Source organism: Bos grunniens, chromosome 12 (genome assembly GCF_055505025.1).
Source record: "Bos grunniens cultivar Pamir isolate PY7600 chromosome 12, Bosgru_T2T1.0, whole genome shotgun sequence".
NCBI classification, from domain to species: Eukaryota; Metazoa; Chordata; class Mammalia; order Artiodactyla; family Bovidae; genus Bos; species Bos grunniens.
In genome coordinates, this window is record NC_141176.1 from 70,429,415 (window position 1) to 70,452,738 (window position 23,324).

A 23,324-nucleotide genomic window follows, 5' to 3' on the forward strand; every position below is an offset into this window, starting at 1 on the left:
CTCTTCATTTATTCTGTTTCTGTTGGAGCACAGAGGGTGTAATCACAATGGGGAGAAGAACATAAATGGCATGTTTTGCAATATTGGGGCATTTTTGCAATGGGCTGCTCTGAAAATCATTATTTCATCTTGGATAGCTCTCCTTCCAGTTTTTCAGGATCTGAAGGCTAAAATTATTCATCTTCATTCTGAATTGTTCAATTTTTTGTGTTTTCAGAGCCACAAAATTGACTTTTGGTTTAAAACTGCAGGTCTTTCAGATCCATTCACAAGACAAATAAAAATAAATAAAATAAAATAAAATACACAAGGAACATTGAAATTCTCACAAATATGTGCTGAAATTATGACTCATAACAGGCTGGTGACTGTTGAGAAGACAGCATGCTGCTTACCTCTCCATGGGCATCATACATGGACACATGAGGTGCCCTTATTTCCTGATCTCCCCAGGTATGCTGTACCATTGTAAAAGGGACATTGTCTTGTTTTAGTAATAACCTCTTATAAACATATTTAATATTGTTCTTACATATATTTAAAAACTACACATAAGAACATATATTCTTGCATAGATTTTTGCTGCTGTTGTTAAAGAACTGACTGTTATGATCATGGATAAGTCTGTGAAACTCTGTACCAAGCAGATTCAAATTCATTATTTCACTGAATTTTATTTCAACTCTAGATGAAATAAAATTCACAGTTTAGCAGGTTAAAACTCATTTTAAATGTACTATCTGAATAAAAGCTTTTTTTTTTTCCCCCCAAACTTGCTCCAGCCTGTTGTGAAGAACAAGGACTCAGGATGTGAGATTTGGACGGAATCTTTAAGCCCATCTAGTTGAGCCTCCTCAGCTAACAGCAGACTGAAATCACATTATGAAATCTCACAGCAGTGTAATGGTTTTCTGTGAAAATCTCTAAAACACAAGGATGTTTTAAAATAACCACAATATCAAATGCCCACCTAAAAACAATTAGCAATAATTTTTAACAATCAAATACCTGTTTATATATAAAATAATTTGAACTTATAATTATTTCATAGAAGATAGATTCGCCATCGTCTTGATATATAATCACTGTTTAATCTGTCCTTTTATCCTTGTTCCACAATAGCTGAGTCCTGCACTCTGTATGGCACCTCACTCCAGTACTCTTGCCTGGAAAATCCCATGGATGGAGGAGCCTGTTAGGCTGCAGTCCATGGGGTCGCTAAGAGTCAGACACGACTGAGCGAATTCACTTTCACTTTTCACTTTCATGCATTGGAGAAGGAAATGGCAACCCACTCCAGTGTTCTTGCCTGGAGAATCCCAGGGACGGGGGAGCCTGGTGGGCTGCCGTCTATGGGGTCGCACAGAGTCAGACACGACTGAAGCGACTTAGCAGCAGCACTCTGTAAATGTTGTCATACTACATTTCACCAGTAGATGGCGCTGCTAATTATGGGGAAGAAAGATGCTTGTTACCATTCAGATTCCTGCTTCAACTTCCCCAGGAGTTCTGATTCAGTTTGTCTGGGTGGGATTTCCCATCTTCTCCAAGTAGTTTGGAAGAGTTTGTCAGGCTTTGAGAAACAATGTACAAGGCCCTAAACGGCCTTAAACTGGGATTGTTAAATTTTCTGACGGGGCTTTCTTTTGATACAGGGACGGGAATTAGAAAAAAATATTATAGTCTAGTAACAAGCAGGAGAAAAAGGTATAATTTAAAGATTTTATAACAACAAGAACTTTAACTTGTTTAAAAAAAGCAGTGTGTTGAACATATTGGCACTGCATATGAAGTACAAACCCTCAGGTCCAATTAGAATCCTGTCAGCCTGGAGTCAAAAGACCCTCATCTCACACAAATGGCCTGTGTAGTCTTGGGTAAATCACATGACATCCTCAGATACCAATGGAAAGAAACAGCTCTGAGACACCCCTCTCCCACTCCCCGTGGACTGGGTCCTCTGCGGCTGTGTGAACTGATTGTATTTAAGCAGGTGGGAGGACAGAATATTGAGATTGGGAGTATGACTGTAACTATGATCTCACTTGTACTCTCAGGTTGATGATTTTTTAAACTTCTTTTTCTAGATGAATTATACAAAATATGCCAAAGTCAGAAACTAATTTTATTGAGTAATTATGTATTTTTAATAGTTTATGTTTATAGCAGGACTGGGCTGGAGCGAAGAAGGGGGGATCACTGGCAGAAAGATGGCAAATTGCACAGAAAATCATTACATTGCTATGAGATTTCATAATGTGATATAAGTCTGCTGTTAGCTGAGGAAGGGTCAACTAGATGGGCTTAAAGATTCCATCCAAATTTCACATCCTAAGTCCTCATTCTTCACAACAGAATTTCACATCCTAAGTCCTCATTCTTCACAACAGACTGGAGCAAGTTTGGAAAATAAGTTTTTATTCAGATAGTACATTTATAATGAGTTTTAACATAGATCATTTGTGCAAATAGATTCAATTTGCTTTTTTTCTTAAACAGAAAATTATAAAAACATAAGGGCATCCATTATTTAACACTAAAAATTGTTGACCTAGTAAAGATGACAGGAGCTTCCCATGTTACCTCTTAAAAAAAAAATTGTTTGACATAAAAATTTTCCCTTGAAATTGGAATGTATTGAGCTTTTATGCATGATACACAGAGTCAACAGGCTATTTTCAATTTTTGCGTTAATATATTTATTTATAATTGCAAATTGCGTACAAATGATGTCTTCCTTTGTGTAAAAGTGAAGTGAAGTCGCTCAGTCGTGTCCGACTCTTAGCAACCCCATGGACTACAGCCTACCAGGCCCTCCGTCCATGGGATTTTTCAGGCAAGAGTACTGGAGTGGGGTGCCATTGCCTTCTCCGTTTGTAAACTGTTAGCTAATGTCACGATTATTAGTGCCATCTACTGGTGTTAAGTAGTATGACAACATTTACAGAGTGCAGGATACTGAACTACTGTGGGACAGGGAAAGGATAAAAGGACCCAGAGTGATGGTATGGGGAGGGAGGAGGGAGGAGGGTTCAGGATGGGGAGCACATGTATACCTGTGATAGATTCATTTTGATATTTGGCAAAACTAATACAATTATGTAAAGTTTAAAAATAAAATAAAATTAAAAAAAAAAGGACAGATTAAACAGTGATTATATATTAAGACGACCAGGGTATTTGATGATGTTAAAAATTATTGCTAATTGTTTTTAGGTTGGACATTGATGTTGTGGTTATTTTAAAACATCCTTGTGTTTTAGAGATTTGGGGCTAAGTCTGTCCCACTATCTGTTCCTTATGGCCTGTAAGCTAAGAACAGTTTTTATATTAATATTTTTAAATGGTTGAAAGAATACAAAGAAGAATATTTTCTCATAGGAAAATTATATGAAATTCAAATTTCAGTGTTCAGAAATAAGGTTTTATTGGAGCATAGCCATCCTCATTCACTAATATTTGTCTGTGGCTGCCTTTGTGCTCCACTAGGAGAGCTGAGGGGAGAAGGCAATGGCTCCCCACTCCAGCACTCTTGCCTGGAAAATCCCATGGACGGAGGAGCCTGGTGGGCTGCAGTCCATGGGGTTGCTAAGAGTCGGACATGACTGAGTGACTTCACTTTCACTGTTCACTTTCATGCATTGGAGAAGGAAATGGCAACCCACTCCAGTGTTCTTGCCTGGAGAATCCCAGGGATGGGGGAGCCTGGTGGGCTGCCATCTATGGGGTCACACAGAGTTGGACACGACTGAAGTGACTTAGCAGCAGCAGCAGCAACAGGAGAGCTGAGGGGTTGCAGAGATCATCTGATGTGAAAATCCTGGAAATGTATTTCCTGGTCCTCTATAGGAAACCTCTGCCCACTCAGCCCCAGAGCTCTGCTATTCTAAGTGTGGCATGTGGACCGGCAGCATAGGCTGGCCTGGGAGGCAGTTGGAATCTTGTCTCTACCCCAGACCCACTGACTCAGAATCTCTGGATCTCAGGTGAGTCCTGCTCACAGTACAGTCAGAGAAGCGCTGGTTTAGAAGCCCTGCTCGGTCCTACTGTGGTTGCACCCTCCCCAGGGGCAGGCGGAGAGGACTAGAGGGAGTGGCCACCTGGAGCCCTGTCCCCTCCAGGTTGTGCTCTGAGCACCTGGAGCCCAGAATCCTGCTCCCAGCACCGGTGCAGGCCTCTTCCTGGTGCCCATGCCCCAGCTCGATAGGTGGTCAAAATACAGTGTTTAGGGCGGGAAGAGGGCGGCCTGAGCTTGGACTTGAAGGCTGGGGGTGCTCTTGCTTGAGCAGTGGATTCCTCAGAGCACAGAGAGGGTCAGAGCCAGATGTGGGAAGAGCAGGGGGAGGGCTGGGACCTGGGGCGGCCCTTCCCTCTGCTGTCCTGCCTTCTGGTTCCAAACTCCGGGGTCCAGGAATCCCAGCCTGCTAGGTGGTTATGAAGGTGTACTTGACAATGTGTTAGCTTGACTTTTAACTTTTAAATATTTAAATATGTAGGATGGGCTTCATTTATACTCTTGACCCAGGGCCCACAGATGTGAGTGGCAGGTCTGTTAAATGCTTCTCAAAGTGTTCAGAGATCCCCTTGTGTCACATCCAATGGGGTGTTGGTTAAAAATTCAAATTTCCAGGCCCCACTTGTGTGACCCCCTCGATCAGATCTTTAGGGCTGGAGCCTGCTGCTGCTGCTGCTGCGTCTCTCTTCAGTCGTGTCCGACTCTGTGCGACCCCATAGATGGCAGCCCACCAGGCTCGCCCGTCCCTGGGATTCTCCAGGCAAGAACACTGGAGTGGGTTGCCATTTCCTTCTCTAGGAGTCTATATTCTAACCCCTCCCCTGGTGAGTCTGACCTACAGCAGAACTATGGGAAAACTTGTAATGGGGGTGGGGGGAGTGTGGAGAGGAGCAGGAAGCATCAGGGAGAAGAGAGGGAGGTCCCAGGTCAGAGGAAGGTGCCGACCATCAGCTCACACCTTCCTGTTTCTCTCCTGATTTTCTTCACAACTTAGCCTGACCCCACCCCTGGGAGTTGGCTGCAGGGAGAAGCTGCCAGAACTGGGCAAGGGTGTCCTCCTGCCGACTGTGGGACTCTCGGGGGCTGCTCTGCAGAAGGAAGGACCTGAGTCAGGGGCAATAGGAGCAAAAGGGCTGCGGGCGCCTGGAGGGACCACACGGATACACCTGGGGGGTCAGGCTGAAGCTGCTGAGCAGGTCTTTGGGCAGGGAGACCTCCTGGTCCTGCCGGGACATGGGTGGAGCTGGAACAGAGGCTGCATCTCTCAGGAGTCGAATGACATTGATCAAGGTCCTTAAGCTCTGTGGGTTTGTTTCCTGGTCTGTAAATGGGGATCCTAATACCGTCTGAGCCTGTGTTAAAATTAAACGTGATAAAGTAAAAACACATCCTGCCACACAAAGCAGAATAAGGGGTGGCTGCTGTTCATTGAGACGCTCATTAGCTTACATGTCTGCACTTTCGGATGCTCGATATCATAGGCACTTGTCACTGGCTGTGCTCAGTCATGCGTGACTCTTTGTGACCTTGTGACTGTGGCCCTCCAGGCTCATCTGTCTATGGGATTTTCCAGGCAAGAATACTGGAGTGGGTTGCCATTTCCTCCTCCCAGGAGTCTTCCGGACTCAGGGATCCAACTCACATCTCCTGTGTCTCCTGGATTGGCAGGTGGATTCCTTACCACTTAGCCCAGGAAGCACCTGTCACTGGAGGATAAGACCAATTTCCCAACCTCCCAGGGGGCGCTAGTGGTAAAGCATCTACCTGCCAATGCAGGAGATCTAAGAGACATAGGTAGGGGAACAGCCCCTGGAGGAGGAAATGGCAACCCACTCCAAGTATTCCTTCCTGGGAAACCCCATCCTCTGTCCACGGGGTCCCAGAGAGTCGTCATGACTGAGCACACACACACACCTCAAACCCCAGGCACAGGAATGGTCCAGTCACAGGCATGTGCCAGACCTGTGCTTGGCCAGTGGCCTGGAGCTCCCTGAGCTTCCCTGGACAGGAGCAGCTCCTGAAGTTACTGCCGAGCTGCTCATCCTGTTACAGTTCCCAGGGTTTCCCTCCCAGCAAGTTCATAGGGTTGTGCTGAGCTAGCACATACGGAGGATATAAAAAACTACCTGGATGAAGAAACAGAGTAAACAGAGCGATTCTTCAGGAGCAGGAGTGTGCATTTCTGTGTGCAGGGTGTAGATGAGGTGCTTGTAAGTTTGTGCTGAACTAACTGCGGAAAATTCTGAAAGAGATGGGAATACCAGACCACCCGACCTGCCTCTTGAAAAACTTACATGCAGGTCAGGAAGCAACAGTTAGAACTGGACATGGAACAACAGACTGGTTCCAAATAGGAAAAGGAGTACATCAAAGCTGTATTTTGTCACCCTGCTTATTTAACTTATATGCAGAGTACATTATGAGAAATGCTGGGCTGGAGGAAGCACAAATTGGAATCAAGATTGCCAGGAGAAATATCAATAACCTCAGATATGCAGATGACACCACCCTTATGGCAGAAAGTGAAGAGGAACTAAACAGCCTCTTGATGAAAGTGAAAGAGGAGAGTGAGAAAGTTGGCCTGAAGCTCAACATTCAGAAAACTAAGATCATGGCAACTGGTCCCATCACTTCATGGGAAATAGATGGGGAAACAGTGGAAACAGTGTCAGACTTTATTTTTTTTTTGGCTTCAACGTCACTGAAGATGGTGATTTCAGCCATGAAATTAAAAGACCCTTACTCTTTGGAAGGAAAGTTATGACCAACCTAGACAGCAGATTGAAAAGCAGAGACATTACTTTGCCAACATAGGTCCATCTAGTAAAGGCTATGGTTTTTCCAGTGGTCATGTATGGATGTGAGAGTTGGACTGTGAAGAAAGCTGAGTGCCGAAGAATTGATGCTTTTGAGCTGTGGTGTTGGAGAAGACTCTTGAGAGTCCCTTGGACTGCAAGGAGATCCAACCAGTCCATCCTAAAGGAGATCAGTCCTGGGTGTTCTTTGGAAGGAATGATGCTACAGCTGAAACTCCAGTACTTTGGTCACCTCATGCGAAGAGTTGACTCATTGGAAAAGGCTCTGATGCTGGGAGGGACTGGGGGCAGGAGGAGAAGGGGACGATAGAGGATGAGATGGCTGGATGGCATCACTGACTCGATGGATGTGAGTCTGAGTGACCTCCGGGAGTTGGTGATGGACAGGGAGGCCTGGCGTGCTGCAATTCACGGGGTTGCAAAAAGTCGGACACGGCTGAGCGACTGAACTGAACTGAACTGAACTGAAGGTGGGGGCCTGTGTGAAACCTCCAGGGAAAACTGTGCCACACTGAAAATCACCAGCAGGGGGCAGCATAATCCACGCGTCCAGGTGAGCAGTGTGCAAAGGCCGTGGAAAGAGGGGCCAGGAAGGCCTCACACGGGGCAAAAGGTGTCACAGCCCCCACCACCCCCCCCCCCCCCCCCACCCATCTACACCTTATACACAGAAACGCACACTCCTGCTCCTGCAGAATCACTCTATCAGTTTACCCTGTTTCCTCATCCAGGTACAGGTCTTTATATCTTCAGTATGGCAAAGGGCAGGGGTTTGTAAACTTGGCTACAGGGGAGTTCTTTGAAATCCCAGTGCTGAAGCCTCATCTCAGTTAACTCAGAATCTCGGGGGAGGGGAGGCAGGAGTCAAAACTTTTTAAAACCCCACAGGTGATTCCACCTTGCAGCAAAGTGAGAACCATTGTTGGAGGCAAAAGATCTCGTCTTCCCAAATGGCAGCTGCTTTCATTGCTAGCAAGTGTGAACAAGTATAAGTTGCTCAGTTGTGTCTGACTATTTGTGACTCCACGAACTATGTGGCCCACCAAAATTCCATGGACTTCCCCAGAGAAGAATACTGGAGTGGGAGGCCATTCCCTTCTCCAGGGAATCTTCTCAACCCAGGGATTGAACCTGGGTGTCCTCCATTGCAGTCAGATTCTTTACCATCTGAGCCACCAGTAAAACCAAAGATGGTTTGATTTCTTCCTATTTTGCTACCTACCCTCCCCAGTCAGACCCCAAAGGCCAAAGGGTTCCTTCTGCCAGGTATGTGTATGCTCAGTCACTTCTGACTCTTTGCAACCCCATGGACTGCAGCCCACCAGACTCCTTTGTCAATGGGATTTCCCAAACAAGAATAGTGGAGCGGTTTGCCAATTTCAGCTCCAGGGGATCTGCCTGACCCAGAAATCAATGAGAGTCTTCTGCACTGGCAGGCAGGTTCTCTACCGCTGAGCCACCTGGGAAGCCCCTCTGTCAGGTATGGCTTGTCCATTGAATGTGATACAGAGGACAGGCTTTCACATAAAAGCACCCCTGGGACTGCTGTGTGTGATTCCTGTCAGCTGGGGGATGGGTGGGTTCTCACAGAACAGGCTCAGGTGTGCTGCCTGTGACTCCAGATCATAGTGCTGGGTCAGCATCTCTGCACACGGCCCCCTGGCCGCCATCTTGAATCACAGTGCCCGGCGCAGAGACTCTGCACACGGCCCTCAGAGCTGAGGTGTCGGCACAGCCATTTTACACCAGGGAATCTCATCTGAAGGACCAAGTGTGAGGCTTCTGCGGGTGGCGCCCTGTGAACAAGTGAAAAAAGACTCGGCACAAAGGGAGAGATAAAAGGTAAACTTCATTTCATTAACCAGATTCTGACTTTACTCCTAGGGAATGGTTGATGGGCTTTATCAGTGATTGTTCCATCACAGCCCAGCCTCCCTGAATATTAAGGGCCCCAGCTTAACTTTAATGACTGTTTCCTTTGTTACCTGTGGAGATCATCTTGATGAAGAGAAAGAGACAAATTTCTCTTCTATGCCTGAAGATCCAAAAGGAAAGGTATTGATATAATCAGTTTTGTTTTTTTACCCATAAGGTAACTCCCTCTTGGCTGGGGCTTGATGTTGCTCCTGAAATAGGTGGGAGTCTGTGGTGCCCTTCATTTGAGGAGGACAACCTGGTATTGCTTAAATGGGCAAGGGAAGGGCCTGGGCATCAGAGTACACAGAGAACCAGGTCTGGATTCCCAGATGAGAGGCTAAGATGGCCTCATCACTATGGAAACAGTGTTTCTATGCTTGTGAGACAGGAAGGAAGAGGGCACAGATATTGAGAAAAACAGGATCCCACAAACACTGGCTTGAACCAGCTAAAATCAAGATGGTGTTGAGTACGGTCTGGCCTCTGACCTCTAACTCTTACACCTTCATTATAACACTAAAATTCACTCCCCTCTCACTGTGACAGGTGCTGTAATAGCTTAAGGCTGATCATAGAAAGCCAAACAGTGATACCGAAGAGGCGGGTCTGGCTTCTCGCTGCTCAAAAGCCAATAAAGAGGCCAGGTTGGTAGAAAGAACATTTACTTTATTTTGGATGCCAGTATGTGGTGAGGGGAAGGCTGGGAACCTCTCCAAAGGCTGCCTGCCTGCTCCCTTGAGAATGAATGGACAAGAGCTTTTATAGACAGAGGGAGAGGGTTACGTGTAGAAACAGCAGAGTCAACGCTGACAATCATCTTGAGATTGGTCATCAGTGGTCTGACCAGCTTTATCTTGATTGTTTTAAGTATAGTTACTCTTCAGTTCCAGGGTGTTTGTTCCCATTTCTCAAGGTCCATTCTCAGATCTGTGGCAGCTTATATCATGGCTACAGTCCCGTCATCATGTAGTTCTTTTACCTGGAGGGGTTTTCAGTACCTATAAGACAGCTCACAGGGTATGGCTCAGAATATTATCTATAGCCCTTGGGAAGGAATTAAGAGGTCCTTGACTATGCTTAATGGCTACATTGTTATTATTTGGTGTCCTTTAACTGTTTTTCTTTGTATCTGCATGTTCTCACTTCTGGGATTAAATTTATTATTTGGCTAAAGGTTTTCAATAGACAAAAGGCAGGCAGAGGACATGGGGGGCAAGGACCATAGGGTCCTGCTCCATTTCAAAAGTGTGCAGTGGTTCAGGTCTTGAAAATCCTGTTCCTTCCCTGTAATAGCAAGAATATTTGCCCCACTTATTATTGTATGAAATTACTCAGCCCATGACAACTAACAACCTGGGTCCTCTCACCTCCTGAGAGGGTCCATATTTTGACTATGGAATGTGTGTCTCCCTGAATAAGTCCATTTTCACTCTACTTCAGCTCCCTCTTCCACTCTCTCCTGCAGGAAGCCAAAGACCCTGACTTGGAAGCTGGTCCCTGGTACTCCCACATCTCCCAGGATGAGATATTTCCTTCTCCTGCACCACTTGTAACATGGAGAATGAAAAATAGGGACTATAGATCTAACCTGATTATAAAGCAGATGATCTAGATTTAGGAAGAGTTCTTATTTATCTTCCTGGTGTTGTTTCTTAAACTTTAGCAAAGTCTGGTTTCCACTTTTCTGGGCAAATGTTTTTTAAAATGTATTCTGTTTTTAAAATCAACTCTGCTGTGGGGTTTTAAAGGAAGGATGTAACTGAGTTCTCATCTGCTCCCCAGATGGATGGCACATGCTTCATCGCCTTCTATGGCATTCTGTCATCCTGGCTCACAGACTGTCTAAGCTTGCTGCCTCCCTCTTTCTGAATTTTCCAGACCCCAACTGGGAAATCAGGTTTTTCTATTTAACTTGTAACACAAAATGATGGTATGGGAGTCTCCTCTGCAAAGCAACCAACTCACCTGGCTTCTAGCAGGAGGTAAGGCACCAGCTGTACTTGAGTGGGGGGGGGGGGTTCTATGATATCCTGTATCCCCTCTACTTTGTCCTTGCCTGGGAGGTTGAGGATGGTGACTACTGGGGACAGGGGTCACCAACTCTCTGCCTCTTGTCCCCAGACCTTTGCTCTCCTCTGGCTTGCGTTTCAATCTCTCCTCTCTGGAGGAAAATTCATTTGGTTAAGTTTTCTTGCAAACTGTGCTCTTCATGCCAGCACCAGTGGTCTTTAAGCTATAACCTCAAGAATTCCATTTTCATTCCTTTAGCACAAACATTCATACCATAGCAAGGACAATTAATTTAATATTCTGATAAAATATCTTGCTATAATAACCTCCACTTATTGAACATCCTTTCTGCATCAGAAATTACAAAAAGCACTTTCACATAAACAATAACTCCATGAGACAGTTATTACTTTCTTTTTTTTTAATTTTGGCTTTGTTGGGGCTTTATGGCATGGGTGTCATGCAAGATCTTTCATTGGGGTACATTGAATCTCTTATATGGAGCGGGCAAGCTCAATAGCTGCAGTGCTCAGGCTTAGTTGCTCTGCTGGCATGTGGGCTCTGAGTTCCCTGACCAGAGATTGAAACCAACTCCCCTGCATTGCAAGGCAGATTCTTAATCCCTGGACTATGAGGGAAATCCCAGATACTACTTTTTAATACCCATTTTACAGATGAGAAACTGAGTTCAGAGAACATGTGTCACTCAACTAGAGGTGGAAGAGACGCCCCTATTATGGGGTGGCCTTCCTTATTTATCTGGTACAGCTTCTAGAAACCTTAAGAGTTTCCAGTTTTTGGAGGATCAGGTAGAAAGAAAAGACAAATGTTTTAATTCTACTTACAAAGTGTAATTAACCAAATTGTTGTAAGTCATAATTAGCTTGAAGGAAAGGATTTTCTTATGTTAGGAAAACACTAACTTAATCATTTAAATCACTAATATTTTAGACAAAAACAGTAAAATTTACAAGCATATTCTCCAGTTCACTCAGCAACTAGTCCTTTTTGTTAATGGTTTTATTGAAGGCATCAGGTTTTCCATTAGGACTTCATAATTTCTTACATAGTTTAGCTTGTGGTTTGAAACCTATCAGAAATATGTACTTGTCAAAAGTCCTTCCCATGAATCTTCTTAAAAATGAAGCAGTTTTACAAATGCATCTGAGTACAACAACAACTGTCTGTATGATGAAAGACTTATTGCATACATGTGCATGCCGTACAGGTTAATAAACTGTTTTTCTCTTGTTCATCTGTCTTACATCAGTTGAATTTCCCAGGCCCCAGCCAGAGGGCCTAGAAGGGTAAAAGGAAAAGGAATTTTCTCCTCCCTTACATGGTAAAATATACATAACACAAGTGAACAAGTTTAACCATTTTAAAATGTACTATTGTGGGTGTTGATTATATTCACACTTCTGTGCAACCATCACCACAGTCCCTCTCCAGAGCTTTTTCATCTTCCAATTGAAACTGTGTCCATTAAACACTCCCCACCCTCCCCGCCCCCCACCCCCCCAACAAACACCATTCTACTTTGTGTTTCTATGAATTTGACTAGTCTAGGCCCCTCATATAACTGGAATCACAGTATTTGTCTTTTGGTGACTCAGTACTTCTGGACACCATGTGTGTACTAAGCAATCCTAACCAATTCTCCAACTCACCAGACACAACTGTGTCCTGCAATTTAAGTCAGTTCTGACACTCTGCCTGAAGTTAGTGTTAGACCTCATCATGGGTTAAGGACTCAGTCTCACAAGACTGCCCCTTCTCAACTTCAGAGCCAGTCATGAGTCCTGTTCTCCTTATGGACTGCTCATAAATCAGGGTTCCCATAACCCCTTCCTTGGGTTTGATAATTTTCTAGAGTGGCTTACAGCTCAGGAAAACAGTTTACTCAACTAGATCACTAGTTTATTATAAAAGGATTCAAGTCAGGAACAGCCAGATGGAATGGATGCAGAGCAAGGTAGGGGGAGGGGAGGGGCTTCTAGGCCCTCTCCAGGAGAGAGCTTCCCAGAACCTGCACATGTTCACCAGCCGGGAAGCTCTGTGGACCCCATCCTATTGGTTTTTTATTGAGGCTTCATAGAAACATACTTAGGCAAGGTTGATTAAAGCATTGGCCATTGGTGGTTGAACTGTTTCCAGTCCCTCTCCGTGGATGTGGGGGGTGGGCTGAAACTGCCAACCCTTTAATCAGGTGTGATTTTTCTGACCAACAGATGCATTCACTAAAACTCAGGTGTAGTTGAAAGGGGCTTGTTACCATTATCAAGATACTTTTCCACTCTTAGAGCACCTAAGGGTTTTAGGAGTTCTGTGCCAGCAACAGCATGAAGATTAAGTATTCTGAGTCACAATACAAGTCTTCAAGGTTCATCCACTCTGCCGCATGTGTCAGAATTCCCTTCTTTTTTAAGGGTGAATGACACTCCACTGTATATACCACACTTTGTTTATTCATTCCAGAAATACTTTTGAATGCTTCATATATATTCATATGGGATTTATATATGGGAAAAAAGTTTGAAGTTCTTTATTTCCCTCTTGTACTGATTCCCGCTTATTGGCTGATTCAAAATTTATTTATTTGAGGGATAAACAAAGTTAACCTTGACTTCTTGCTTATGTACTTTTCTCTGTGCATCAGTTCACTGCTGAGTAACTGTCCTTCATGCCACGAGAAAGATGTTCTGTGGTCTTTCCTTTTCCCTCCTCTTATCAAAACAGGATTCCTCAGGGCCAGCCTATAGTAGAACAGACACTGGGGAGCCTGGGGCTGTCATCTCAGTAGCCTGGCAGCTTTGTGCCCGTCATCTGTGCTCACCTCCACTGACCAGTACTGGCCACTAGCTCAGGGTATCTCGCGGTGGGGTGGGGTCTCTTCCAGGAAGGCCCCCTAGGGTCCTGCTCCATTCCAGTTGGAGACTTTCCCACAGCGCCCTTGTTTGGTCCTGATGAGGGCAGCGTGCCCGGAAGGGCGGGCTGCTATCTCCTTCTGCCAGCTTTCTCCGGGTCTTCACCATAGCTGAGGGGCGTTTCCGCTGCAGCCTGCCCCTCCCTCTCCACCTTGTGGGTGCGGGTCCGGGCTTAGAGCGAGCCCTCGGGTAGCGTTTGCAGCCAGGGTGGAAACGAGGGCGCCTGGCGTCTTACGCCCCGCGCCGTGCAGTTCCCCCACCGCTACCATCAGCGGCGCCTGCGATCTCGCCTCACACCTGCGTGAGGCCCGCGGCTGCCCCCACCCCACAGGCCGGCAAGATGCGGCCGGTGTCCCCGGAGGAGAAGCCCAACCCGCTGCAGGACGCGAACATCTGCTTGCGGCTGTTCTGGTGAGGGCACGCCTGGGCTGAGACACCGCGCCGCCTCAGGCTCAGTGCCTGACGCTGCTGCGCCTTGCAGGGGCTGAGGGTCGAGGTCAGGGCGAGGGAGAGCTTTCCGATGGCTGCTTGGAGCGGGTGGGGTCTCCCCACGCCGGCCGCGGGGGTCCCTGTCTGTGCCCTCTGGGTGAGGCGGCGGGAAGGGGTAGCAGGAACGGGAAGAGCGACCTGGTGGCAGGGCGCAGGGTCTCCCTGCCTTGCAGCACGCTGCCCCGTCAGCCTCCTTAGTCCCGGGAGCAGGAGGGGCAGCGGGAGCAGGAGGCAGGGAGGCTGAGAACCCAGGCTGCCTCGGGGGTCACTGCCAGAAGGAGAAGGACCGGACCCGCACGCCATCCTTAGCCGGCTTCCCCAGGAGAGCTCCGGATTCGTAATTCTAAACTAGTTCGCACCCTTTCCCCACTAAGCAAAAGACATGAACAGCTTCCTTAATCTAATTAATGCTCTGCTCCTGTTGCCATCTGCCAATAATGTCCCCAGCTTCCTCCATATTCTTGAGGTGACAGCTGAGTTCCAACTGCACCAGGCTCCCTTGTCACTGTGTCTATGGCCATGTCTCCCTCCCTCCGTGTGCATCTCTCACTATATTTCAGTATCTAGTTGTGACAAATTTCATGTGTGTAAAAAAACACTTTTTAAAAAATGAACGGGGATATGATTCTTGAACCCATTTTGCTTTTATCTGGGATACATTGAGAGGACTGGAGGATGTATTTGACCAGCCCCTTTTCTTACTGTGAATCTCTGCTTCCACTTTTGAGAGTCACTCTGGGGATGGGGTCCCTGAAGCCTGTGGGGTCTTATCTGCATCTCTAGCCTTTCCAGAAGCAGTGCAGGGTCTTGATGCAGGTGGTCCTGCCCAGGAGTCCTCTGGTTCTGAAACCACCGACGGGCCTCTGAGCTGGGAGGAAACATAGATGAAAAGCAGCTCAGAGAGGTGAAGCTCTTAACTAAAGTTTTCCATCTGGTAATTGGGACCACTAATTAGGTGGGTTGGAACCTTTGGGTTTAATCACACTTGAGTGATTATGTCTTTCATTGATGGACCTTTAACCATCCATCTTTCCCACAAATTCTGATATTTCCATTTCTTTATATGGGAGGTCCTTGGGGATTCCCAGGAAACAGAAGCTTCTGTGCTTGTTCTGATGGTGGTGTATTCAGTGTGTGTAACTACATCTCTTGGCCATTTGGTGGCCCTTAAGGAAAGAGGGTCAAGAAGAAAAAATATGGGTGTAGGCTTCCTTGTTGGCTCAGTGGTAAAGAATCCACCTGCCAAAGGAGAAGACCAGGAGATGTGGGTTTGTTCCCTGGGTGGGGAAGATCCCCTGGAGTAGGGAATGGCAACCCACACCAGTATTCTTGTCTGGGAAATCCCATGGACAGAGGATCCTGGCAGGTTATGGTCCATGGGGTTGCAAAAGAGTCGGACATGACTTAGTGACTAAACAACAACCACAATAAATAGTAACAAAGTAGGGACACCTCTCCTTAACTTCAGACAGGGCAAGGAACTCTCCAGGGCAAGGAGTGTTCTATTTGTGGATTTTCAAAATGTATGTGCGTGGAAATGGGAATGTGAGGACTTCTTATTGATTTGGGTAGGCACCCATTTCCAATTTTTCTGCTGGAGTGGAAGGAGCTATTACCTCTTATTTAACATGTGAAATCACTGAAGCAGAGAGATTGAGTAATTTTTAAAAACACTTTTTATTTTATAAACTTGTGGCTCAGCTGGTAAAGAATCTGCCTGCAATGCAGGAAACCAGGGTTCGATCCCTGGGTTGGGAAGATTTCCCTTCTGGGAAAGGGTACCCACTCCAGTTTTCTGACCTGGAGAATTCCACGGACTGTATAATCTATGGAGTCGCAAAGAGTCGGACACGACTGAATGACTTTCACTTTCACAGCCAATTTACAATGTTGTTATAGTTTCAGGTGGACAGGAAAGTGATTCAGCCATATATAAACATGTATCCATTCTGCCCCAGATTCCAAGAGGTTGACCAGGTTGCCTACCATCACACAGCTACTAGTAAGAGTTGGATCCCAAACGAGGCAGTCTGGCTTCCGAGCCTGTGTTGATGTGGATGTAACTGCAGTACTGAGCTGCTTATGTTGAGATTCTTGTTCTTAAATGGAGGAAAAAGGTGATTCCAAACACACCTTTGGTCTTGTAGGTGGAGTTTCTCAAGGAAAGTTCTTAAAGATCTTGTTGCTGGAGATGATGCACGTGAAACGTCTCTATAATCAAGCTTTAGGGTGGCTGTTCTCAAATATGGCTTTCAGACCTGCAGCATCCTCCTCACCTGGGAGCTTGTTAGAAATGCAAATCACCACCCCCACCCCATCCCTGCCCCATGCTCCTTCTAGGCCAATTCTGTAAAGTTAGAAACCCTGGGGATGGGGTTAAACAAGCTCCAGGAGATTCTGATGGAAGGTAGAGGCTGTTTTCTGCTTTAAGCCACTCCTCCCATTGGCATTGTTCCTTCGGTGTTAACTTTTAAAAAGGGGTCCAGACTTTGTGAAGTTAGTTGGTGACCACAATTTCCATCTTGTTTGTAAAGTCTGAGGTACCCTCATGATTTCCTCGTGTCCCCCACTTGCTGTCCTGGGAAAATGAAATGAGCCCAGGCAGGAAGTGCTACCCAGAGTGTTGTCTATCCACCTTGTAGAGAAACTGAGTTTTCATCTTCTCATTGGGTGTTTGCATTTCTTACATTTCATCTGCTTTCTAAATTTGTAAATGATGCCAATAACTAGCTTATTGTCTTTATACAAATGACCTCACAGGGGTTTTAGTGTTTTCACAGCACAGGTAGGACTTAGAGTCTAAGAGAAGGCATACATTATGGCTATTGGTAATTGCAAATTTTAGAAAAGAATATATATTTTTCTATTTCTATAAAAAACTTTATGGAGGAAGAAGGGCTTCCCAGGTGGCCCAGACATAAGGAACCCACCTGCCAATGTGGAGACACAGAGACATGGGTTTGATCTCTGGGTCAGGAAGATCCCCTGGTGTAGGAAATGGCAACCCACTCCAGTACTGTTGCCTGGAGAATCCCATGGACAGAGGAGTCTGGTGGGCTACTCTGCAAAGAGAAAGACATGACTGAGCACATAGAAGAAGAAGAAAGGAACAAGGATTTTTTTTTTTTAAGCCAGGTATACTTGCTGATATTTTGGTTATTTCTTATTCTTTCCCCGTGAGGTTTTTGTGCATATCTGCACATGCACAGTTTTTTTTTTTAATCGAAATTATAGCTCATGGTTTTTTAGAATTTTATTGTAGCATAGTTGCTTAACAATGTTGTATTATGCACACTTTTCTATAAAGTTAAATATCTTTGGATCCTGATTCCTTCTTAATTTTCTATGGTTAACATTTATTTATAGCATTAAATAATGTTCAAAATGTGGCATTTATTTTTTAGGTAAACTTTTTATTTTGTATAGGAGTATATCCAACTGGCAATGTGATAGTTTCAGGTGGACAACAAAGGAACTCAGCCATACATAAACACGTATCCATTCTCCCCCAAACCCCACTCCCATCGAGGCTGGCACATAACATTGAGCAGAGTTCCCTTTGTGATACAGTGGGTCCTTGTTGCTTATCCATCCTAAATACAGCAGTGTATGCATGTTCCCACTAAACTCCCTATCACTTTCCCCTATCACTCTCCCTGGCAACCACAAGTTCATTCTCTAAGTCTGTGAATCTGTTTCTGTCAAAATGTGGTATTTAATTGAAATGTATGCAGTCTTTTGCTTTTGTTTAATAGAGTTTATTGCTAATTAGGATGTGATGCATATCTATGACCATATATTTTGGTGCATCTTTTCTTTTTCCAAATTCCCCAGAAGTAGAATAATTAGTGAAAGGCTGAATTGTTTTCCATTAGGTTCAGATCAGTTTGCCCTCTTAACAGGTGTTTGTGAGCTTATTTCATTGTCAACTTTGAGTACCTGAATTACATTTTTTTCCCTGGGCCTAAAGTTAAAAATAATTCAAAGAGTTTTAATTTGAATTTATTTGATTTATGTGTGCTCAGTCACCTACTCCAGTTTGACTCTGTGCAACCCCATGGACTGTGGCCTGTCAGGCTCCTCTGTCCATGGGATTTCCCAGACAAGAATACTGGAGTGGGTTGCCATTTGATTTGTAGAGATGGAAGATTTTTTATGTCTACTGACCATTTATTTGTGTTTCTTCAAATGTCTATTAATAGATTATTTTTCCTATAGAGCATTTATATTTTTGAAATAACTTGTAATAAATGCTTATAATAAGTGCATATAATACTTTTCCAGATTTTAATTTGTTCTTTAGAGGTTTTAAATTATATGTCACTGATTAAAATTGAGCTTTTTTTTTTTTTTTGATTTCTCTTGTTCATTTTGTAGTATGTGTTTTAAAAATCCTAACATCATCTAAAGCTCTGTGTTTAATTTTAGCTTTTTTCTTATTTTAACAGTAAAGGCAGCTAGAATTTTTTTAGTTTTTGATGTAAGAATAGGCCCCATTTTTTTCTAAGACAGCCCATTTTCCTGTTATGGTTTATTGAATAATAATTCTTCCCCATTATTGGAAATCAGTGGCCTAGTTTATGAACTACGTCCCTCTGGGGACTGGACTGTCCAGTCTGCTGAGACTCTCCCTGGTGATGTCCCTGATGTCCCTGCAGCCTCTGGGTGAGCTCTGCGTTTCTCTCCACCCTTGTCCCAGAGCCCACAGCAGGCTGGGGGTGAGTGCAGGACCTATCCCCAGGGATGAGGTGGAGCAGGGTCTTGGACCAGATGCACTTGACCCTTCAGGGAGTGGTTACATCCTTGCTCCCCTGACCCTGACCACGTCTCAGTCAGTGAACTGTCCCCTTGCAGAGTGAGTGCGGATGTGGAAACTGTCCACAAGACTCTCCAGAGACTCTTGTCAGAGAAGCTGATGACATGAGGGGGATGTGAACTGGCTGAGTGCTGAGATAGTTTAGGGAAGTTGGTCCTGTAAGGCCCTTAGTAGCTATCGATTGTGAATACACTGAAATGTTAAATTTCAAGCTAGGATTCTTTGCACCATTTTCAGAATATTACTTGTTATTCTTCATTAACAGTCAGAAATCCACATGTTGGAGAAGGAGGCTGGGTGAGCTCTGCAGGGCTGTTTCTCTGGCCTTGACCTGTTCTCAATAACTGTTTAATTTGATGAGTTTTGATAATTTTATACAATATCCACAGCCTCAAGCAAGAGGTAGAACATCCCAAAGGTATATTCACATTTAATGGTATGTCCTTATGGCAGAATAAACTTCCTAACAAATTTATCTCCTGTAGTTTATTCTTGATTTTTTTGGTCTTTATAGTTCTGCATCTTATCAGCCTGAGACAAGTGTCCTTTCAGATGTGTCAAGTGGATCATTTACCTTTTGGAGTTTTCCATGGGTCCCCCAATCATGTTGATTCCCTTCCCTCTGTTGACCTGAACAAACAGAGTGTCAGATATTTCTCCAGCAAAAATGGGTTTATTTAGAATCAGCAGAGAATTGCAGTTTGAGGTTTGCATTTGTGGAGAGCCAAGTGTAAGTCCCCAGAGTGCCAGGGCTGGAGAGCACTTTTATAGAGGAGAAGAGGAAGTTGGGATGGCTCTTTCAGAGTCATGGCTTTTCAGTGGCTGAGCCCTTGCCAGGAAAGGAGAGGAGTCTTTCTTCCTCTTGGGGGCTGCTATTGTTGTAACTTCATGTATCAAACTTTCAGAGGCTTTCTAATGGGGACCACATGGGATTACTCAAGCACTCTGTGGTGGTGATGACTGCTGTTTGTCTGGGGGTACTTTGTCCTGTTCAGAGCATCACTGACCCTCTCAGCATCCCAGGGAGATGTCTCTCCAGGTCTTCTCCCGACTTTCCTGAGGCCAGTACTGAGAGGTTTTGTGGCTGGTTCACGATCATATAACCAGGAAGTGGCAACGTCTAGCTCTAACACAGGAAGATTTCCAAATGAGGGACATCAGGTGCCATTTTTGTTTCTGACTAAATTTTTTAAAATTGTGGAAAATGCACACAACATAAAATTTACCATCTTGACAATTTTTAAGCGTGCAGTTCAGTATTGTTAAGTAATTCACATTATTGTGCAGCCAGTTTCCAGAACTCTTTTCATCCTGTACTGCTGCTGCTGAGTCGCTTAAGTTGTGTCTGACTCTGTGCGACCCCATAGATGGCAGCCCACCAGGTTCCGCCGTCCCTGGGATTCTCTAGCCAAGAACACTGGAGTGGGTTACCATTTCCTTCTCCAATGCGAGAAAGTGAAAAGTGAAAGTGAAGTCGCTCAGTCATGTCTGACTCTTCGTGACCCCATGGACTGCAGCCTGCCACGCTCCTCCATCAATGGGATTTTCCAGGCAAGAGTACTGGAGTGGGTTACCATTGCCTTCTCTGCGTCTTGTACTAGTGTGCTATTAAAACACTAACTGCCCACTTCCCTTGTCCCCAGCCCCTGGCAACCACAGGGCCACTTTGGTTCTCTTTGAATTTGACTACTCTGAGGACTTCATGTAAATCAAATCATAAAATCTTTGTCTTTTGTGATACACCATTTTACAATCCCACTGTCAGTGTGCAGATTTCCAGTTTCTCCACATCCTTGCCAACACTATCTTTTCTTCTTTCTTTTTCCCACAGTAGCCCTCCTAATATGTGTGAGCTGATGTCTCATTGTGGTTTTCATTTGCATTTCCCTCATGATTAGTGCCAGAGAAGGCAATGGCAACCCACTCCAGTACTCTTGCCTGGAAAATCCCATGGACGGAGGAGCCTGGTAGGCTGCAGTCCATGGGGTCACTAGGAGTCGGAGATGACTGAGTGACTTCACTTTCACTTTTCACTTTCATGCATTGGAGAAGGAAATAGCAACCCACTCCAGTGTTCTTGCCTGGAGAATCCCAGGGACGGCGGAACCTGGTGGGCTGCCGTCTCTGGGGTCGCACAGAGTCGGACGCGACTGAAGTGACTTAGCAGCAGTAGCATGATTAGTGATGCTGAGCATCTTTTCCTCTTCAAGCAGAATTTTAAAGAGGGTCTTTTGTGGGCTTCCCTTGTAGCTCAGATGGTAAAAAATCTGTAATGCAGGAGAACCTGGTTCAGTCCCTGGGTCAGAAACATCCCCTGGAGAAGGGAATGGGTACCCACTCCAGTATTCTTGCCTGGACAATTCTTTGGACAGACAATGGGGTCGCGAAGAGTCGGACACAACTGAGTGACTAATGCTTTCACTTTGGCTGCAGGGTATCATCATCTGGGTAAGTCCCAGTGCTGATTCCCTGAGCATTTTCTTTAGGGGACAAGTGTGGAATAAATCACCCAACATGTTTCAAACCTGCTTAGTGGTAAAGCTCCTAGATGTACACCATTGTTTTGGAAGGAAACTGAGACCTAGAGATGTTAAAGGTCATGGAGCTGCTGAATTGGAGTGGAGACGTGGAGCAGAGGACAGCTGAGGCCCTGGGTGCTCAGCACCACTGCTGGGACTAGAGTCCAGTCTTCTGACTCCTGGACTGGGATTCTTTAGGGGTGCCAAGGTACCCAGATTAGCAAAATCTGAAGTTCAGTTTATCTTATTTCTTCTTTAATGAGTCATGGATATTCATACATTCAACAAATATTTCTTGTGCATCTGTACCCATGTTATCATAGGAATAACAGGATAAAAGAAATGTGATCTCTGTCATTGCTGTTATTCAGTTTCTCAGTCGTGTCTGACTCTTTGCGACCCCATGGACCAGCACACCAGACTTCCTTGTCCTTTACTCTCTCCCGGAGTTTGCTCAAACTCATGTCCATTGAGTGGGTGATGTTATCTAACCATGTCATCTTCTGCTGCCCTCTTCTCCTTTTGCCTTCAACCTTTCCCAGCATCCAGGTCTTTTCCAATTAGTCAGCTCTTTGCATCAGCTTGGCCAAAGTATTGGAGCTTTAGCATCAGGCCTTCCAATGAATATTCAAGGTTGATTTCCTTTAGGACTAACTGGTTTGATCTCTATCCATGGGTTATTATGGTCTGGACTTGGAAATTTCCTTACCCTGGCAAAATTAGTAAAATGGTGTTTACCTATGTGCTGTCTCTGCATACTATTATCATTTAAATAATGCATGATCGATCTGAATAGGTTTTTTGGTGGGATCATCTGTACACTTATTGTTTTTTCCCTTTATAATAAATAATTGCAGAGAGATAAGTTGAGCTTATATAAATATCATCTTCTGCTTTAAACTTTCAGCCGGTTTTTAATTTCCATTGATGATTTTCTTGACTTGATTTTTCCTTTATTATTTTTATTTTTTTGAATTGTTAAACATGTTTATTGTGCAGATTTATAACTTTACAGGACATGCAGGATAAAAAAGTGTAAAATATCAGTAGGCATATAAAATTTCAGCAGTCTTTTGGACCAGCACTTGATTTGCACAAGGGACTAAGCATCTCTCTAGAACAGACATGTCTTGGAATACATAGTTTATAGATTGAATCACAAAACAGTTTCCCAAGTGATTTTCCTCATGTAAAGATAAAAAATATCTTGCACTTAAAAATTATTCAGTATAGTACATTTTCAGTTAGGTACATAGTTTAAAAGTAATTGATTACTCCTTTTATGTTTGTTTGCATTTGTTTGTGAGTTTTCCTTTCTCTCCTGTTTATGTAGCACTACTGATTCATGGATTCTTTCATTATTTACTGGGTTAAGCTTCATTGCCATTTGTTTGTTTTGATGCTCATAGTATTCCAGATTTGTCTAGCAAGAGCCATTCAAGCTTCTCTGTCCTTCTACACATCCTCATGATTCCTTGAGTGCTTCCTTATTTTATGGCACAAGATGTCTTAGACCCATCTTGGACTTTCCCTGCCTGTTGGTCTTGGCCTGTAGACAGTGAGACTTTTGCCAGGACTTCCTGGGGCTCTGCTCACCAGGGCTCATACTAGTTATGAGCAGCCCCCACAGAAATTCTCTTTTGCAGTCAGTGTTGTGGCTGGACCGGCCCTTGTGGTTCTTAGGATTGTGAGACACATCTCAGCAACAACCATCAGGGAACTTTGAAATGTCAAGGTGTATCACTCACATTCCCTGGAGGGTACAACGCACCCCTTTGGTGACACAGCGAGGTCCTGGGTGGAGAGAGAGAGCTC

At 44.7% G+C, this 23,324-nt stretch overlaps 1 protein-coding gene and 1 long non-coding RNA gene across 2 annotated transcripts in view; both read left to right on the forward strand.

Annotated features, from left to right (window-relative positions):
- Positions 1 to 8,518: 8,518 nt before the first annotated feature.
- LOC147361867 (uncharacterized) lies at positions 8,519 to 10,630 on the forward strand. The gene is made up of 3 exons (XR_015137687.1): positions 8,519 to 8,673; positions 9,295 to 9,392; positions 10,214 to 10,630. It is a non-coding gene; the product is annotated as an uncharacterized LOC147361867 (long non-coding RNA).
- Positions 10,631 to 13,815: 3,185 nt separating this feature from the next.
- LOC147361868 (ATP-binding cassette sub-family C member 4-like) overlaps positions 13,816 to 23,324 on the forward strand; it is a 76,837-nt gene continuing 67,328 nt past the window's right edge. Inside the window, 1 exon segment of the mRNA XM_086328625.1 lies at positions 13,816 to 14,096. Coding sequence (XP_086184751.1) covers positions 14,026 to 14,096 — 71 coding nt within the window. The 5' untranslated portion in view covers positions 13,816 to 14,025.